Genomic DNA, 20,791 nt, shown 5'->3' with positions numbered 1-20,791 from the left:
TCGCAAAGAATCAGACACGACTGAGCGACTGAACAACAACCGGTTGTGACTTTACAGTCACAGAACTGGATGCTTGGGGCTGGTGCACTGGGACGACCCAGAGGGATGGTATGGGGAGGCAGGAGGGAGGAGGGTTCAGGATGGGGAACACATGTATACCTGTGGCGGATTCATTTCGATATTTGGCAAAACCAGTACAATATTGTAAAGTTAAAAAAAAAAAAATAAATCCTATCAAAAGGATTCAAACTTGAAAAAAAAAAAAAGCTCTATTTCACTGAAAAAATTTTGAAGCAATACTTGCGGTCATCAAGTGTAGTCTATCTCAAAGTACAAATAAAGAAATTGGAAGCCATCGGCAAGCCGGTTCTCCGTGGCCCCGCCCCGGGGGAAACCAAGGTGACCGGGGCGTGGCCTCTTCCCCTTCTCCCCGCCCATCCTCCTCCCCGCCCCGCGCGCGTTGAGGCAGAGGGCGCTGCGGCGTGCGCCTGCGCCTTGGGGACCGGCGCCATGTCCCGCCTCTTCGTGAGCTCATCACCCCGCGTCGCGGTCGCGCGGAAGCTAGCGTCAGAGGAGCCGTGGGGCAGTGCAGCCGGACAGTGAGGCGGTGAGTCGGTCCGCAGAGCCGTTGGGGGTGGCACTCGTCGGTGCCGATAACGGTCCAGCCTGGAGGGCGGGTGAGCGAGAGTGGGCCCGAGGCTACCTCTAGGAGGGTTTGCTCAGGAATGCCCCACGCCGCAGGGCCTGAGGGTGGTGGCTTCCGTGACTCCATTTACTCTGGCTGACTCTCGGGGTGTGGGGTCTGAGGGGAGAGGGGAGGTGGCCTCATCTTGCATCCTGTGGATGTTTTGTGAAGCCTCGAGGTTAGGGCTGGTCTCAGTGTCGATAGACAGAACTGTCTTAACCGAAGTCTTCCAGTGGTAGGCCACTCTGTCTTTTTCGGTAGCGAGCTGGACAGGTACAGGCACAGGCTGAGTTATCTTTACTTCAAGTACCATGTAGTATTGCGGGTTACTGACCTCCCTGAGTACTTTAATAGGGGCATGTGTAGTGTTCTTTGGAAACATTGAGGAAGCAATGAATTCTGCCTGGGAAATGAGAGGAGAGTTCTCTAAAGAAGGAAGGTGACAAAAGAGGCTTTTGGCGTCCTCTTAACGCTGAAATTATTGTAGGATAAGAAACTGATGTAAAAGGTAGTGTGAAAGTGAAAGTCGCTCAGTCGTGTCCGACTCTGCGACCCCATGGCCTATACAGTCCATGGAATTCTTCAGGCCAGAATACTGGAGTGGGTAGCCTTTCCCTTCTCCAGGGGATCTTCCCAACCCAGGGATCGAACCCAGGTCTCCCGAATTACAGGCGGATTCTTTACCAGCTGAGCCACAAGATACTGTAACCTATACTATAAGCTTGTATCCGCCTTCTCCTGTCAAACTAACCTTGGGGGAGGTCCCTTAACCTCTCTTGAAGTCTCACTTTCCTTATGAGGAAAGTAGAGATTATAATAAGAATATCTATTAAATGAGATGAGAGGGTTCAATGAGCTAACCTACATGTAATATGTAAAACGGTACATCATGGTACCCTGACTCATGGTACATCATCAAACATACATTCATTGATAGAAGCATACCTTTATTTGAGGAGCCTGGCTTCTTGGAATTTGACATCTTGCAAACCTTCCTACTCTTGTTTCTCCTTGTTGCAGGGAATTGTTTCTGTTGCAGGGATGTGAGGCAGGATTTGGAAGGGCAGAGGGTTGGTGCCCAAGAGAGTTTGAATACTGTTTACTCCAGCGAAACTGGCTTGACCTCCTGCCTGTCTTTCCTACCCTTGCCAAGACACTGTTCTTGGGTCACAAATGAATTAAGCACTACCGCCTTGACTGAGATCTTCACAGGCAAAGGTTATTTAGAAATTGTTTGTTTTTTCTGTTATCCTTGGAAAACCTTCACAGTAGTCTTTTTGACTTTGCAAATTTAAAGCAAGTAACCTGGACATGGAAGCTTTAGATGTATGGTGTCCTCTGTCCATGGATAGAATTGAGGGGGCCATGAACTTGGATGAGAAGAAAAATTGCATCCTTATGTTCTCAAACTTCTAACTGAAATTTAGCATTTCCTTCAATTATAAATGTAGTCAGCAAACCAAGTATTAACAGGGTGACTTTGTCACCAATAGAAATCACACATATTTTCGTATCTTAGGATATTGTATAAGTTCATCATAACTTTGAAATTATGGTAGTTGTTAGATTTGCTGCTAAATCTTGTTATATAATGTGTAAATAAAGAATTACATATACTATCACAAAAACTAATTTTTGTATTTGGTAAAATTTTATTTCTGTATACAGTTGATCCTTACTATTCTCATGCTCTGTATTTCCAAATTCATCTACATTCTAAAATTTATTTGTAGCCCCAAAGCATCATTTGCAGCACTTTGTGATCTTGGACGTGTGCGAGGTGGTGAAAATTTTGAGTCAACTGACGCGCATTCTTAGCTGCAGTCGAACAAGGAAGCACTCTGCTTTCTTGTTTCAGTTATCATGCTGTAAACAAGTGTCTTTTTTTTTCAGTCTATTAGTGTTACAATTTTTGTATTTTTGTGGTTTTATTGGTGACTTCACTGTTTAAAATAGCCCTCCAAGCACAGTAGTAAAGCTCTCTTAGTGTTCCTAAGTCCAAGAAGACTGTGATGTGTCTTATGGAGAAAACACATCTGTGGATAAACTTCAAATGGGCATGAATTACGTCGCTGTTAGCCATGAGTTCAATATTAATGAATCGCCAATGTGAAATAAGGTGTCTTTAAACAGAAACATGCAGAAAATAAAGTTACTTACTGATCAGTTTCCCCAAATTTACCAGAGTCTTGCAGGAACCTAATATAGTGTCTGCCCGAGAAGCAGTGGGTCAGTGTTCACTAACTCAGTATTCAGTGACTTTATGGAACTTAACTCCCTGGAATAACGAGAATGGACTATACTTGGTTTCCTTTCTAATCCTATGTATTGTATGTATTTTAAAACATCCTGACAAGGGGTTTATAGGCTTTACAGAGCTACCTGGGGTGTGTGTGTGGGGGGGGGGGTGGGCACGGAGGATTCTATAGCACACACACAAAAGTTAAGAAGCCTTATTATAGCTTTGGGGAGACATGTAGTCTCCCTCTAGCTCACACCCTCATTTACACTCCTGCTGGCTCTTATATGTGTTTTTGGCTGCAATCCCTGCATGGACCATAAGAACTTTGCTCCCCCATATTTGCTTGTTGAGTTTTTAATAAAATAATATTTTAAATTAAAAGATCCTGTGGTTTTATCTCTTGGAAAAGCAGCAAGGAGGGAGACTGGATCCTCTCTGTAGTCAACTTGAGAAGAAAATATGAGAGGTGGTAGGTATTAGTTGAGAAAGAACACTGTGCCACCTGGTAGGGCTTGTGAACAGGGACCCTGGGATCAATCTGTAGAAAAGTGTCAGGTCAACTCTGGCCAAGAGTTGCCTTACAGTCTTGATCCAGGGGAAGCTTCTATAGCCCTCTATCCTGATGGCCACCTCTTACTGAAGCCCTGGTGTTGTTTCCACAGAGCTGTCTGGCCTTTAGCCCTTCATCCTTGGTTAAGGAGATGACCAACCAGGTAAGGCCTAGGGAGAGGGAGAGTACCAATTGGTCTCTTTGGGGGTTCGAGCCCAATACATTGTCTGGGTTTGTAGTCAGAAAACTAGCATCTGATTCCTGCTCTGCTTCTGAAAAGGAGGGTATCCTGGGCACCTAATCACCAGAGGGTTAGGTGACATTAGTAAAATGCACAACACTGAGAGAAGGGTAATTTTATTTCAGTCTGTACCACAGTTTACAAAGGGATTGAGGAAGCTTAAAAGAATTTGTACACAAAAACGAGAAAGGAAAATTAGGGAGAAACATGTCTTTGTAATAAAATTAGGGACAGAGTTAACAGGTTATTATGCAGGCTGTGTGGTTTTATACAACTACAAAAATTAAGCTGCAAACTGGACTCTGAGCTTCCTGGTGATCAGAGCAGGAAAAAGCACATAATTTATGACTCTTTTTTGGTGGGTGGAAGTAGTTAGAAGAGACTCTAGCTTCTTTAAGAAGTAATTGTTTTCTTTAAGAGACTATAGTTTCTTTAAGAACTAACATTACAAACCTTGCATGAGCTCACAGGAGGTCAGGCTGCAGCAAGGGAGGTACCTAACTCTGGTGATTATATCTGCTGGGGCACAAGGTGGTGAATTGGGGGGTGTTTTAGGGAAAGGATGGGACACATCTGAAATCTGACCATTGGTTTAATGTGTCTTCTGTTCTTTTTTAGTACAGTATTCTCTTCAAACAAGAGCAAGGTAAGCAGCTTGCCAGTTCAAGCAAATTCACCTGTGAAAAGCTGTTGCCCCTGGCTTAAGGTTTTTGTCACACTGACCAGACATGCAGTTCCAGCCGTACTCACTTTACATAAGAATTGGCAGGGGCAGCTGAAAACAAATACGCTTCAGAACAAACAACCAACAACAAAAAAAACCAACCACTAACTTAAAGAGCAAGAGGCAAATGATAGACTGCAGAACTCTGGGCTGAGGAAAATTTTTTCCACTTGAGGAAGGTGTGACTGAGCTTCCCGGCTATCAAAGTGAAAGAAGGAAACTCTGAGTCTCAGGACTCTGTTAATACCAGCTCACCTGGGGAGGTAAACTTGAGCCTGGCCATGAACACAGAGGTTCTCTTGGGAGCCTTTATTCAGGCTCCTCCACTTAAAACAAGTGTAGCGAGTCTCACAGAGGGCCTTTGACCCTCAATAATAGAGGAGGATTGAACAGGTGAATTTGTCAAGACCACTGAGTATATGGGTGGGCTAGGGGCTGTGCGGCTGTGGCAGTGGTGGGGATGGGAGAAGGAGGGAGGTCAGAGTCTGGAAAGGTAGCTGGCCAGTGACAGCGGACTTCATACCTGGAAAGGAGGGTGTGCAGGGACTATTCACGTGTGTCTCATTTCTTCACCACAGCCTAGATAAGTTATGTAAAGCCTGGAGAAATTTGTGGAATGCCTAATAAAACTCTTCCACTTTAAGTAGTGACATTTAGGTAGTCTGAAGTTTAAACCCAAAGCATTCTTTCAAGTTAGCGAGCGTAGGTATGGAGCAGCTAGTCAGCTCGTCAGTCAGCTACCTTGTATGCACCTAATGCCATCCAATGGCAAGCTGGCAGACTTGGGTCAGGTGGGGATTGTAATGGAAGCCAAGATGCTATATGTAACTCACAGCTGTTTAAGTTGAATGTCCTTGTATTCATGTCTTGGAAAGGTGTCCCTGAAGAATTGCTGCCAGGTGTGAAGAAAGCCTTCTTGTTCACTTGTTACATTTGTATTCGTATACCCGGTCTGCAGACCCACCAGTATGGCCCGCCAGATATATAGCTTACAGACTTAGAATTTAAAGTGGACTTTAGTTAGTAGGGAGTTTAGGTTTCTAGGTTAGAATACCAGCTCTGCCTCTTCGTAGCTTTTGACTTTGAGTGAGCTACCAGGCTTCTCTAAGCCTCTGATTTTTATCTGTAGCTGCTGCTGCTGCTGTTAAGTCGCTTCAGTCGTGTCCAACTCTGTGTGACCCCATAGACGGCAGCCCGCCAGGCTCCCACCGTCCCTGAGTGGGTTGCCGTTTCCTTCTCCAATGCATGAAAGTGAAAAGTGAAAGGGAAGTCGCTCAGTCGTGTCCGACTCTGTGCATTTTCGGACCTGACCTGTTTACAGTTGACCTGCCTACTGGTTTCCAAAGATCTCTTAGGAAATTACTCTTAACAAGTTGATCTCTTTTGGGGGGTGGGTTTCACTTGAGCCAAGTGAGAGCCATTCCAATCTAATGCATGTCAGACAGCATACTAAAGTAGAAAGGACCCTGGACTACTCCAGTACTGCTCCCCAACCTGGTAAACCTGTGATTTGGGGCAAGCGACTTCTTCAGAACCTCTGGTATTCTTATCTGCCTCCACTGTTCTAATAAAAGCTGTGTGGGAAAGCCATCTGCAAAACAGTAAAGCAGACACAGGTGGATATTACCTCAAAAATCTCAGAATTGGTGTAAAAATCTCAGTATTTCTGCTTTATCTTAGCACATTCAGTTTAGAAGTTGCATGAAGACTTTATATGAATGACTTTCTGTTCCAGCCCATGATGATGCCATCTGGTCAGTTGCCTGGGGGTCAAACAAGAAAGAAAACTCTGAGACAGTGGTCACGGGATCCCTGGATGACCTGGTGAAGGTCTGGAAATGGTGAGTGCTCTTTCCTCTACAATACAGCCTTGGAAGTTGGGGTTTTTCTTCTGGGCTCCCAAGTTAAAATCAGAAAAGTATTGACTATTATCTACGCAAGAAAGCAATGGCGATATGGTGGTAAAAAGGCTGACTCCTTTTCTCACTTGTTTTCCTGTTATTCACCATTAAGGCCTTACAGTTGAAAGAAAAAAATGCTATGGTTAAAAGTTGGCCGCATTTGGTGTTCTGTGGCTCTTCATTTCCTCTCTTGATTCTGCATTTCACAGACCTCTGATAATGCATAGTTACAGGAGCCCAGAATTTCAGATGCCAGGTACCATGTGTTGTGTGTGAAGAAATCCATTTCTCTGTCCCCCATTGAAGGCGTGATGAGAAGCTGGACCTACAGTGGAGTCTGGAGGGCCATCAGCTGGGTGTGGTGTCTGTGGACATCAGCCACACCCTGCCCATTGCTGCATCCAGTTCTCTTGATGCTCATATTCGTCTCTGGGACTTGGAAAACGGCAAACAGATAAAGTCTATAGATGCAGGACCTGGTAAGAGTTTTACTCTTAGAGAGGATACTAGAGGTTTACAATCCCTTTTTGATATCTTTAGGGAGAGATGTATTTTAGTGTTTAGAAGTTTTTGGATTTGAGATTGGTAATATGGGTGTATGAACTGCATGTTCTGTAATACCTTCAGTGGGACTTGGACAGCACTCTAATCAAATACTAGTATCTCAGCAACTAAACATGAGTATTTATACTAGGAGATAAAGATAAGCTATAAATAGCCTTGTATCAGTTCTAGTTTTATTGCCAAGTGAATTTGGGTACTAAAATTATTTCTAAAAACTCATAGTTTTTATCACCCTTGAGTTTCAAATTGCTGACTTGGGATTGTGGACCTGTGTTTGAATGGTCCACAGGTTCTCTGTTTGCCATATTCTGAATTGATCTACTCGTCACCTTATAGAGGTCTAGAATGTAAAGCACTGTGTCCTCCTAGATCTGTGTCATGGTAATCTCAACTAATTATGATTAAAGTGCCTATTTCTAGTTTATGCTTGATACATGAAACTTCTAAAGAAACAAATAGATTTTTTTAAAGTTCTGTAGGACAGCATAGTCTTATCCATTAGCCTTAATAAACATCTGAAGTAATGGGAATTAATAATTTCAATGGGACAAGCAACATGACATTTCAGATTCCTTGTGGCCCTGTATTTACTTGTATATGAGCATATAGCTTTCATGAGCAGAGCCTGTTCTGCCAGAATGGGTGATGACTGGAAGGAGTACAGAGAGCCTGGTACCTCTCTGGCACACCCCTCCATGGAGTGATTACAGAACTGCTCAGTGCTTTACTTAACATAATTCCCTGGATTGGAGCCCCAGCATATTTGCTTCCCACCAGTTATGTTCAGTAGCATTCTATAGGTTGTACTTATTTTGGAAAGAATGATGTTCCCAGGGTTTTAAGGACTCTGTGTTGTCTGAAAACTGAGTTCATTTCCCCTCAGTGCCAGTATTTGACATCTCTGAGTCTTAACTGTTGGAGCTTTTTAAGGAAGACATATGTTGTTGTTGTTCAGTTGCTCGGTCATGTCTGACTCTTTGTGACCTCATGGACTAGCATGCCGGGCTTCCGTGTCCTTCACTATCTCCCGGAGTTTGCTCAGACTCATGTCCATTGAATACATATGTCCAGTTCCTATTTTGGATCCACTGAATCAGTTTTGGGGTGTGTGGGCCAGGATATGTATTTGAAAAAATTCACCCAAGCATTCTGACTCCCCATATAATTGTTTTTGCATGTGTCCTTGCCCTATTGTTATCTTTTACGAAGGACCTGGGTCCCCAAACTAGTGCCAAAGTCTGTTAAGCTGAGACGAGGAGGAAGAGGTGGATCTATTGCTGCCTCTTCATCTTGGGCACCTAAGCCCTCCCATGACGCTAAGGACACTGTGTGGCTTTGTAGCCCCGGGCACACCACAGTTGAAGAAATGAGTGCTGGATTGGTTCTAAGGAAAAGGATGAAGTCTGTACCCAGCTTGCCTTTCCTGACAAATAATATCTTAAGCTACATGTTGGTTCCAGTTGTGGCAAGTGATCATTGAAAGATTACTGTTAGGAAAGAAAAAAGATACTGAGATGAATATAAGATTGGATTTATTTTCTTTTTTGGATAGGAATCTTCATAAAACTATACCAGACCATTAAACAACAGTTATTTGAGTAAATAATAAAATCAAGCATTGCTACTGACAACTAAGGAGCAGCTCAGTTGAATTCACCTAAAGGTAAAACTAGTAAGTCTAGGTCTAATGAATTTAGGCAAATGGACATTTACATTATACCAGCCTTGAAAATATGCCTGGAGAATGTGAGAAGAGGAACAAAGTAGGAGGAAAGAGAAAGATCTCAGATCCTGAAGAAGAAAGGGAAGAAGTAGAAGAAAGGGAAGATGACGGGGAAGATCTTTCATCTGACGCCTCACCCAGGCTGTGGCTGCAGCAAACTGATGTTGAAGATGTCGAAGAAGAAAGTGCAAGCATAGGGGCCTCTCAACATCAGGTGGTTCAGGATGTCCCAGTGTAAAGAAGAGTTACTCTCTTCACTGATGAGGTGGAACTTAGTGATTAAAATAAATATTATGCAAATGTTAAAGTAAATTTTAGAGTGCAAGGTTAAATTGAGGAATAAAAATTCCTTCAATTTCGAGGAAAAGGACATTCACCACTAAAAGTTTTGTATTATCAAACAGCTAATAAGGGAAATGTAAAAGTAATTCAAAGTGATTTTACTAAACTTCAAGGAATCATAATCCAATTTTCTAATAACCATTATTCCTGTAAACTAATTATAATAGGAATAAGAGAATATAATCCTGTTGGAATAAATGGTATAGTCATTAGATAGATACTAAAAAGCAGCCTTGTGAGAGATTGGTTATAATAAAAGCTTTTTTAGATCTTCTTGGTTGGTTGAGTACTTTTGAAGTTAATTTCCTTTTTGAAGCAAGTATTTCTTAAGTGATAGAGGTAAATTAATTACTACTTTGAGTATGTGTGTTAAGATTTGCAAGAGATTTTTATTTTAAAACTCACTCTGGTATATGGTACTGACCCATCTGTCCTGGGAGCCCCTATCTGCCATGAGTCAAGTTCAGAGAGACCTCTCTTCTGTGGGCTGAGAAGGGCTTGACCTCTTTGAGCCCTGCCCTAGGAGTAAGGAGAGTGACTGGGGAAGGAGCCTTTCCTCTCCCTTTGATCTTACAAGCACTGGGCAGGTACAGGAAGGGCAGGACTTAGGGAACGTTCCCGTATAAGACTGGCCACGGGCAAAGGGACCTCGACCAGCGCTGGACAACTGGATTGTTCCTTGCTCTCTAGGCTCTGACCCCAGAGGCTCCTAAAGCTCTTTGAGATTGCCCATGAAGAGTTTCCCACATAACTGAAAAGAGAAATGCTGAAATATCTTCAGTGGTCCAGATGGAAGTATAAAGCACATGTGCTTACCCAGGCTGCCCAGGAGTCTGGAGACCTTTACACAGAAGCACTGTAATACAGAAATAGCATCTGAGTAGAACCTTTCAAATCAGGTTGTGTGATGTAACTTAAAACCAGTTGATTAAAAAAACAACAACAGTGCCTCTTCCCAGGCCTTATTCTCTGGCTAATTCGTGATAAATACTTTGTCATATTATAGTTTTATATAAGAATATTTCTGGTACCTCTTCATTTATTTGCAGCTTATTGAGGTAGACATTCACCTCTATAATTACACTCTGAAATCAACCCATTATACAGTTTTAACAAGTTTTAGTAAATTTCCACAGTTGTGTAGCCATCACTCCAATTCAGTTTTAGAACACTTCCTTGTCCCCCAGATGTTCCCTCATGCCCATTTATAGTTAACCTGTGCTCCCACCCTCAGCCTCAGCCAACCACTGATCAGCTTTCTGTCTCTATAGTTTTGCCGTTTTGAAAGATTTCACATTAAGTGAAATTGTATTGTCTTACATATCTTTAGCATAATGTTTTTGAGGTTTATCTATCTTGTAGTATGTATCAGTAGCCTGTTCCTTTTTATTGCTTAGTAGTAAGGATTCGGTTATAGGGCTATTCCACATTTTGTTCATTCATTCATCAATTGATGGATATTTGGATTCTCTCCAGTTTTTGAGTATTCTTAATAATGCTGCTGTGAGCATCCAGGTTCAGTTCTGTTCATGAAGATGTGTTTCCATTTCTCTAGAAGTGGAATTGCTAGGTATTATGGTGTGTGTTTTCACTTCTTCAAAGTAGCTATACCATTTTATTATATTCCCACCAGTGTATGAGGATTTTGGTTTCATTACACCCTTGCTTTTTTTTTTTTTTTTGCATTTCTTTTTCTTGGGGGTGGTCTTGATTCCTGTCTCCTGTACAATGTCATGAACCTCCATCCATAGTTCATCAGGCACTCTGTCTATCAGATCTAGTCCCTTAAATCTATTTCTCACTTCCACTGTATAGTCATAAGGGATTTGATTTAGGTCATAACCTGAATGGTCTAGTGGTTTTCTCCACTTTCTTCAATTTCAGTCTGAATTTGGCAATAAGGAGTTCATGATGCAAGCAACAGTCAGCTTCCAGTCTTGTTTTTGCTGACCCTATAGAGCTTATCCATCTTTGGCTGCAAAGAATATAATCAGTCTGATTTCAGTGTTGACCATCTGGTGATGTCCATGTGTAGAGTCTTCTCTTGTGTTGTTGCAAGAGGGTGTTTGCTATGACCAGTGCGTTCTCTTGGAAGAACTCTATTAGCCTTTGCCCTGCTTCATTCTGTACTCCAAGGCCAAATTTGCCTGTTACTCCAGGTGTTTCTTGACTTCCTACTTTTGCATCCCAGTCCCCTATAATGAAAAGGACATCTTTTTGGGGTGTTAGTTCTAGGAGGTCTTGTAGGTCTTCATAGAACTGTTCAACTTCAGCTTCTTCGGCGTTACTGGTCAGGGCATAGACTTGAATTACTGTGATAGTGAATGGTTTGCCTTGGAAACGAACAGAGATCATTCTGTCATTTTTGAGATTGCATCCAAGTACTGCATTTCAGACTCTTTTGTTGACCATGATGGCTACTCCATTTCTCCTAAGGGATTCCTGCCCAGAGTAGTAGATATAATGGTCATCTGAGTTCAATTCACCCATTCCAGCCCATCTTAGTTCACTGATTCCTAGAATGTCGATGTTCACTCTTGTTATCTCCTGTTTGACCACTTCCAATTTGCCTTGATTCATGAACCTAAAATTCCAGGTTCCTATGCAATATTGCTCTTTACAACATTGAATCTTGCTTCTATCACCAGTCCCATTCACAACTGGGTGTTGTTTTGTTTGGCTCCATCCCTTCATTCTTTCTGGAGTTATTTCTCCACTGATCTCCAGTAGCATATTGGGCACCTACTGACCTGGGGAGTTCATCTTTCAGTGTCCTATCTTTCTGTCTTTTTATACTGTTCATGGGGTTCTCAAGGCAAGAATACTGAAGTGGTTTGCCATTCCCTTCTCCAGTGGACCACATTCTGTCAGACCGCTCCACCATGACCCATCCATCTTGGGTGGCCCCATACGACATGGTTTAGTTTCACTGAGTTAGACAAGACTGTGGTCCATGTGATCAGATTGGCTAGTTGTCCGTGACTGTAGTTTCAGTCTGTCTGCCCCCTGATCCTCTCTCTCAGTGCCTACCGTCTTAGCTGGGTTTCTCTTACCTTGGACGCGGGGTCTCTCTTCACGGCTGCTCTAGAAAGCTCAACCGCTGCTCCTTACCTTGGATGCGGGGTAGCTTGAGCTGAAATCAAGATTTCCAGGAGAAATATCAATAACCTCAGATATGCAGATGACACCACCCTTATGGCAGAAAGTGAAGAAGAACTAAAGAGCCTCTTGATGAAAGTGAAAGAGGAGAGTGAAAAAGTTGGCTTAAAGCTTAACATCAGAAAACTAAGATCGTGGCATCCGGTCCCATCACTTCATGGCAGATAGATGGGGAAACAGTGGCTGACTTTATTTTTCTGGGCTCCACAATCACTGCAGGTGGCGATTGCAGCAATGAAATTAAAAGACGCTTACTCCTTGGGAGAAAAGTTATGACCAACCTAGACAGCATACTCAAAAGCAGAGACGTCACTTTGCCAACAAAGGTCCATCTAGTCAAGGCTGTGATTTTTCCAGTGGTCATGTATGGATGTGAGAGTTGGACTATAAAGAAAGCTGAGCGCCGAAGAATTGATGCTTTTGAACTGTGGTGTTGGAGAAGACTCTTGAGAGTCCCTTGGACTGCAAGGAAATCCAACCAGTCCATCCTAAAGGAAATCAGTTCTGAGTGTTCATTGGAGGGACTGATGTTGAGGCTGAAACTCTAATACTTTGGCCGCCTGATGCGAAGAGCTGACTTGTTGGAAAAGACCCTGATGCTGGGAAAGATTGAGGGCAGGAGAAGGGGACGACAGAGGATGAGATGGTTGGATGGCATCATCGACTCGATGGACATGGGTTTGGGTGGACTCCGGGAGTTGGTGATGGACAGGGAGGCCTGGCGTGCTGCGGTACATGGAGTCGCAAAGAGTCAGACACGACTGAGTGACTGAACTGAACTGACACCCTTGCTAACATTTTGTATTGTTCTGTCTGTCTACATTTTTAGTGAAAAGTTAAGAAACCCTTACATTAAATTGGTATAGAATTAATATCTTTACAACATATTAATGTTGGGCATATTAATGTTGGGCTTCTGACTGAAGCACCTGAGCAGTGCAACTCAGTGACTTAACAGCCGTTAAAGATGACATAGTTCATGGAAACCTGTGTGAGGAGATAGGAGACAGTGATTCTCCAGCTTAACAAGGGTCTCTGAATTTCAGGCCATGCTATGCCCATATTAATACAGTTGATATCTTTACAATGTCCTGTTATGAATCAGGACACTATTCCTCCAATTTTAAAACATGTATCTTTTGGTAAAGCTTTAAAGTTTTTAAAATTAAGGTCAGATCTTTTCTCACTATAGTTTTTCCTTTTTTTCTGTTCAGTGGATGCCTGGACTTTGGCCTTTTCTCCTGATTCTCAGTATCTGGCCACAGGAACTCACGTGGGAAAAGTGAACATTTTTGGTGTGGAAAGTGGGAAAAAGGAGTATTCTTTGGACACAAGAGGAAAATTCATTCTTAGTATTGCATATGTAAGGAAATATTGCTTTGTTTCTATCTGATTCTTTCAGTTTCCTCTTCTAGCCTGTTGTATTCCTTGATAAACATTCTGCATTGGTCTCACTAGGAAGCTGCTGGCTTTGTTTGCCAGTCAGCCAGTTAGACCTGGAACCAGCAGATTACTTGTGTTTGATGGGGGATGGCTTAACAACATGGAGTTTCAAATGATTTTCGTATGTTCTCTACAGAGTCCTGATGGGAAATACCTGGCCAGTGGAGCCATAGACGGAATCATCAATATTTTTGATATTGCAACTGGGAAACTTCTGCATACGCTGGAAGGTGTGGTTCATCATTTTGTGCAAACTGGGTTATCAGATCACAAAGGAAGACTTACTCTTTCATTAAAATGCTACTAAATGGCAAATGAGCCTTAGATTTGCAAAACGTCACTGTCAGTTGGAAATCTGAAATGCCTCTAAGGTTCACTTTTGTCACTGTGCTGCTGCTGCTGCTAAGTCGCTTCAGTCACGTCCGACTCTGTGGGACCCCGTAGATGGCAGCCCACCAGGCTCCCCCGTCCCTGGGATTCTCCAGGCAAGAACACTGGAGTGGGTTGCCATTTCCTTCTCCAGTGCATGAAAGTGAAAAGTGAAAGTGAAGTCGCTCAGTCGTGTCCGACTCCTAGCGACCCCATGGACCACAGCCCACCAGGCTCCTCTGTCCATGGGATTTTCCAGGCAAGAGTACTGGAGTGGGGTGCCATTGCCTTCTCCATTTGTCACTGTAGTTATAACCTAGACATATTAGTTTTTGTACCAGTGTTTTAAATGCTTATTTTGGTGAACAGGCTTACTTTTTATTTATGTGTTAATATATCCTAGCTACATGAGTGTCATATTTCTGTTATGTTTGACTCTAAAGAACTTTGTGATAGGAAAATAGCCCCTTTTTGTCGATAGTTTGAAGGTAAATGAAAGTTCTGTGCCCACTCTGCACTGGTGACCTCTGGGCAGGGGGATGGGATACTAGGACAGGGGAAGGGCTGGAGGGAGGCCTCTTCTGTGCATCCTTTACCCTACAAGAAGGATTTGGTAGGGAACTAGCATCCTGTTTGTTCAACATGCAAATCAGAAACAATGCATATTTCCATGTTTGGCCATATCTGTAGGGGCAGAGGAGTTTTGTCTAAGCAATGTATCCTGAGGTCCAGTTGGTCAGGGAAGGGATCTGAGGAGTAATGACTCCCAGGAGGAGGAGCCTGCGTTTTGTGCATGTTTCTAGAGCATTAGGAAGAAGGGTCCAGTCTGTAGCTCGCGTCTGACTGAAGCACTGAGCAGTGCAACTCAGTGACTTAATAGCCATTAAAGATGACATAGTTCGTGGAAACCTGTATGAGGAGATAGGAGACAGTGATTCTCCAGCTTAACAAGGGTCTTTGTGAATTTCAGGCCATGCTATGCCCATTCGCTCCTTGACTTTTTCCCCGGATTCACAGCTCCTTGTCACTGCTTCAGATGATGGCTACATCAAGATCTATGATGTGTAAGTTACCTGTTGGGTTTCAACACTTCTCTCTTAATGTCAATGCCTGTTTGTCTCTTATCACTAGGAGGAGCCCTAGCAACTGAGCTGCTCCCTCTTTATGTCTAGGAAAGACACGTGTTCAGGTCCTGTCCCTGCTTTGAGCTTAGGATGTTACAGAGGAAGACGTGCGTGGGTTACCAACTAGAATCAGCTACTTGCTACTTCTTTTCCAGCATCCTGTCTCTTGTGGGGCACGCTGGTTTTAAATTTTTTTAGACAGGTGAGTAGTGTACAGATGAACAGATGGAGCCATGGGCTGTAGCTAGCTTGAAGTAATGATGAAAAAATTAGAACATTTGTTTTCTGAGGGTGTGACGTTCTAGAAGGCATTCTTCTGCCCTAGTTAGGGAGTTGTCTGTTTATAAGCCAGCTTATAGCAGGTCTAGATAAGGGAGCTTTTTTGTTGGTGGTTTTTGACTGCAGGTATAAAGGTGAGTTAGTTAATCTTCAGTTGACAGCTCACTTTCATTGTAAGCCTATGCACGGGCCCTTTCTCTTTTTCTTTTCTCCTTTATTTCTCAGTCCCCACCCTGTTCCCCACTGAGGTCTCCCCTATAAGGTGTTTGATGTGTGTCCCTGATTCTTTGACTCAGTACTGCAGTGTGCCTGGCTTCTGGCTTCCGAATGTGGCATTCTGATCCACTGGGTGCATCCCTTACCCTTCTCTGTGCCCCAGCGATGGGTGCCACACCATGACCATCCACGTGCATGTTACTTTGTGGGCCTACGAGAGTTTTGCAGGAGTTTAAACTTGGGAGATTTTGGACAACAGAAAGTTGTCAAATAGACATGGAATTAGAACTGCAGTTTCTGGAGTTACAGCTGAATGAGCTGTTAGGGTCCAAGAGAAAATGCCTCTCTCAAGTTGTGCTTGCTTGTCAACAGCAGGGCCAGTATAAATACTAGCAGTTTCTTAAGTGTTCAGCTCTCTTTAATAAGGCTTTCACTGTTACAGTTTCATCATCTTCCCAACTACCGGTGAGGTAGCACAGGTTAAGGTCCCAGTCATATTGCTGACGAGGAACCCAAGCTGAGGTGGTGGTTTGGCCAAGGTGCTGATACTGGATGAACACCTGGGACTTTTACCTTCTCATGGTCCCCCAGCTTTCTACTGAGGCCACCTCTCCTCTTAACTTGGGTCTGCTCTACTCCACTGGCTTCAGGGGTGAAACTGCTGACCTTAGTCAGGTCTTAGGATTGTTTTCCTGCCATAGGTGATTTGATTTCACTTTTTTAAAAAGTGAAAATGACTATAGTCATTAGACCTGTCTTATTCTTGGTTAAGTTAAAAATGGTCTGTCCAAGTCACACCTGTTGTAAAAGAATACCTTTTGATACCTTCCGTAGACACAGGCACTGGCTCCACATGGAAAGGACGCTAGGTGGGCAGGGCTCAGAACCTGCAGCTACTCTGAGATGGCTCTTTGCCTGCTGGTTCTGTTTCCTCACCTTAGGAATTGGCTTGCTGAGCCTTCTTTATTTTGAACTGCTAAACTCTGCTTGTTTAGGATCCTATTTTTGGCTCTTGTAGGCTCTGACATATTTGGGGTTAATGCTATTGAAGATTTTGTTTCTTCAGTATGTGATGCTACTTTAGTGAAAAGAGAATGTCTATGTTAATACTGTCATTTCAAGGATAGCAGATTTGGTCCAATTAAATGGACACAGTACACCTTCCGTTTCAGTGATTATATTCCAAAAGTTAATGTCTCCATTTTATTTGAAACTTTCCCATTTCAGACAACATGCCAACTTGGCTGGCACATTGAGTGGCCACGCATCCTGGGTGCTGAATGTTGCATTTTGTCCTGATGACACACACTTTGTTTCCAGGTACTTATGACTCTTATCAGTTCCTAAAATGTTAGGAAGATGAAGATGGTCCTCTTGTATGAATTGCCTTAAAATTTGAAGATGGTGTGACTCTTTTCTCATTCAGGTAGCCTTTGTTTCCTGCAGTGTTTTTTAAATTGTCAAGTTAATTGTTCTTAGCTGGAACAAAGATGGATGCTTTTGAGCAACTCAGTTCTTATTTCTTCCTTATAAATCTAGGCCTCTACCTACAGTAGGTAGGTATCCCTTATAAGGATACCTGTGTTCCAATAGTAACTATAGATATGAACATCTGTAAAATGTTATGCTTCGAGACCCCAATGTTGTTTAGGCCCAGGATGGCCAAGACAGTTGAAAAACAGGAGGTGCATGGCTTAATAGCACTGCACAGAGGCTTGTAGAAGACTCTGAGAGCCTTTATTTTGAAGCTTTAACCAGTCTCCCTCCCATCCAGAGGGAGCCTCTCATCTGAGACTCCTGACAAGGATATTTAATATGAGGGCCAAGCAGATCAGAAGTTTGGGGAAATAGCTGCTCTGTGAGTGGGGAATGCCAGCCAGTTGTGTCAACATTCTTGACCACCTTTTGGGGACCAGGTCAGCCGCTTGTACACACACACGCACCAAGGGGGCCTCTAGGTAGGTTGAGTCAAGGAGTGTGGAATTTTTGGTCAGATTCTTTCCAACTTCACACCGGTCTGAAAAGTTTTCTGATACTGATGTTTCCTTTTTTAAAATAGTTCATCTGACAAAAGTGTTAAAGTTTGGGATGTTGGAACAAGGACTTGTGTTCACACCTTCTTTGATCACCAGGATCAGGTATGGCATAATTAACATTTAAATTCCTTTGTCTTTGGATTGCTAGCATTGTCTGACTGCTATGCCAGAACTCACTCATTTTCCTAGCCTCCTTGCTGAGGTTGTCAAGATTGGATGACCCTCAGAGCTGAGCTGCTCTGATTGCTTGGATGTCCATCCAGCCCGTGTTCCAGTGGACACTCTGGGGTGCAGAGGCTGGGGATGTGTTGTCAGCCTGGAAACCCACAAGGCATGATACGTACCCATGATATGGGTAGACCGGAAAACTTGCGCTAGCTGCACAGCCTTTGAATGACTTCTTCGAAACATGTTGCAGCAATGCCTAGGGCATGCCTGGGCCTTTTTCTGGGTACAGCTGGGCCATGGCTGTCTCGGGAAGGACCTGCTTCCTCAGGAGTTTCCATTCCATCCCACAGCCGTCACTTTCTCTTCTGGAGCTGCCCAAAGAAGTGATGTGGTTTTTTTTTTTTTTTTCCTTTGAATATATTTGAAGCCAGAAATTCTTAACAGGTTGTTTGACTTTAAAGATATTGGTAAATTTTATTTCAGCCTTTAAATTAGGAAAAAGAGGCTCTCTTCTCACAGGAGTCTTCCGGTGAGATGAATGTGAAATGTTAAGGCATTCTAGGGCAGGGCTTCTGAGTCTTTAATGTACCCTGGGGATCTGGTAACAATACAGATTCAGTAGGTCTGGCCTGCGCCTAAGTTTCTGTCCCAAGTTTCAGGTGAGACTAGCACTGCTAGTTCCAACCACTTTTGAATAGCAAAGGTCTTGGGGAAGCAGTATAAAAAATAAAATACCCATGGCAGTATAAAGTCATCTTTTATTAAGTATGTATTTTGTATGTTCTTAGGATGGTCTCATAGAATCTCTTTGGAATGCATTTTAAAGTTAACAAATGTTCATGCTTTTTTACACTTAATCTTAACATTGTTGCCAATGAAGTTGAGAGGATTTAATCTTGACATTTCCCTCCTGGATTTAAACATTGTACTCGGGAAGGAAGTCCTGGCTGGCTATGTTGCTTTCTGTGAGTGTCAGTGTGTGGTGCGGTCCTCAGAGGAAGACATTTGGAGTGGATATAAAGCCATCACCTGGCCCGCTCACAGCGCTGAAGTGAGGGCTAGAACACCCACCTCAGGGATAGAGTGACAGGCTTGACCTGATGAAACTCCTACCACATCAGTTCTGCCTGGGAAGGAGGTGTGAATGTGTTAATTCAACATGTAGCAAATGAAATCAATGACTCGCAACACCAGGTTGTCTAGCTCCTGGGGACAGGCAGGTTTCATAGGCCTCTAATAAGAGAGTGAGAATTACTGAGGTAGGTTGTGGGCACAAGGAGGTGGACGAGGAGCACAGTTTGTAATTATCCCTGTAGGCAGTGACCTCAGGGTAGCTGTGGGGCCTTTTCCTTCCTGGAGACCTGGGAACCCGTGCTGGTCCCTCGTGGGTTCCATCTTCACAACATTAGGTCACTTCCTCGATTGTGAATCTTTGAAAGGTTTGTGAATACCTTGATTTATGTTTAGAAATGAATTATCTGGAGTTGGGAAGTGAGTGTGATGATAATTAAACAGTAGTAATAGAAGCTGCCTGATTAAAGGAAAAGCCCCATTCTTACTGTTGAGAAAGCATGAAAACACCCTCATCCTATTGTTTTTCTGGATTCAGTATAATGAGAGTAGGGTAAGGGTATTTGTTCCTAAAGAATAAAGGTGTTAGTAGAACTTTTTCTCTTTTTATTTACAGGTCTGGGGAGTAAAATACAATGGAAATGGCTCAAAAATTGTGTCTGTTGGAGATGACCAGGAAATTCACATCTATGATTGTCCCATTTAAACATCAACATTTTCCAGGCTAATGCTACAGAGAGAACGTATAGATTGATTATGACATTCCTTACCTTTCTAGCTTGTTAATATAGCATTTATTAAAAAGTTTATCAAAAACAAATTTTGTAGATACATATAAATCTTTTCATGTTTTATTGGAAATGCCATTCATAGTTTAACATAAAGTGTTCTTAATACAAACACTCATGTTCTTCAACAAGCTTCTTTCTCATTTGCCCTGTTACTAATAGAGCAGTAAGAGGAGTTGTCATCATTCTGTGACAGTGAGTACTGCCTCAGGAAAGAGGACATCCAGGCATGTACTAAACTCCCCAGGATAGAAATTTAGGCTCACCCTTCCAGGGGATGAGCCGTGCAGAGGCTGTGATAGGAGGCTAATCTATTTTAGAATGTGATCCTGAAAGAAACAGGTTATTTGACTGGGTGGGAACATTCTTTAGTCCTGTCTGAGCATTCTTCTATTTGGTAGATTAAAAATGCCCCGTGCCACACTCTTTTTCACCCTGTTAATTTTAGAGAAGCCTGTAACCTGCTGGTGGTGTTTACAGGCTCAAGCCTGTACCTACTCTGGTTGGCCTCCAGCCCTGCTTCAGTTACCCCAGAGCTCCTACACTTCAGTTTTCTCAGTGGCCCACTTGAGACGTGGTCTGCACGTAACAGGAGAGGTGTAAGTAGCTAACACTCCGAAGTTTGCTGCTTTTTACTGATCGTAACCTCATATGCTTCACGTCAGGTCCCGTGCTTTCCCTCCAGACTCCCCACAACCCTAAATCAAGCCCATCCTCTCTTCTCTCTCCTGCCTCTGCCTTGTTCACCTTCCTATAACTGAGGCAGGAAGTGGACAGGCCCCCAACCAGAGTAAAGCAATTGGAGATTCATTCCCTGTGGACTGAAACTCCAAGACAAGAAGAGCAGGATTATTAAGGGAGGAAGCTGGGCCCTGGTCATACCACATATTTCTCATTCTCCAAGTCAGGCGACCTCCCTGACCACACATGCACAGAAAGGCTCCTTGGAGGTCAAAGGGGAGGGATGTCAAGGGATGTTGTACCCATAGCCTCTTCAGTAGACTCCATCTTGGCTAAGAGATGTGTGCACACACAGAGGAAGATCCTGAGATACACCAAATATGGACTGTGAACCGGGCAACTCCAAATGACTGGCCAAAGGAAACCCAGAAAAATGCCCCTTAAAAGGCATTCAGACTGTCCGGAGAGTGTGACTCAGGGACTCT

The 20,791-nt window shown here is 43.2% G+C and overlaps 1 protein-coding gene across 2 annotated transcripts; it reads left to right on the top strand.

Annotated features, from left to right (window-relative positions):
* Positions 1-516: 516 nt before the first annotated feature.
* Positions 517-19,657, top strand: SKIC8 (SKI8 subunit of superkiller complex). 2 transcript variants are annotated; one of them, XM_019983510.2, is made up of 11 exons: positions 517-607; positions 3,590-3,640; positions 4,337-4,364; positions 6,178-6,283; positions 6,650-6,822; positions 13,346-13,494; positions 13,711-13,804; positions 14,914-15,007; positions 16,790-16,882; positions 17,622-17,700; positions 19,454-19,657. In XM_019983510.2, the coding sequence occupies exons 2-11, from the start codon at positions 3,629-3,631 to the stop codon at positions 19,541-19,543; spliced, it is 918 nt and encodes a 305-aa protein (XP_019839069.1). In that variant the 5' UTR covers positions 517-607; positions 3,590-3,628; the 3' UTR covers positions 19,544-19,657. The 2 variants fall into 2 exon arrangements, with proteins under 2 accessions (XP_019839069.1, XP_019839070.1); XM_019983511.2 differs by having other exon boundaries at positions 544-677.
* The last annotated feature ends 1,134 nt before the right edge of the window (positions 19,658-20,791 follow it).

The sequence above is a fragment of the Bos indicus genome, chromosome 21, assembly GCF_029378745.1.
Source record: "Bos indicus isolate NIAB-ARS_2022 breed Sahiwal x Tharparkar chromosome 21, NIAB-ARS_B.indTharparkar_mat_pri_1.0, whole genome shotgun sequence".
Lineage (NCBI taxonomy): Eukaryota > Metazoa > Chordata > Mammalia > Artiodactyla > Bovidae > Bos > Bos indicus.
This window is presented reverse-complemented; position numbering and strand designations above follow the sequence as displayed.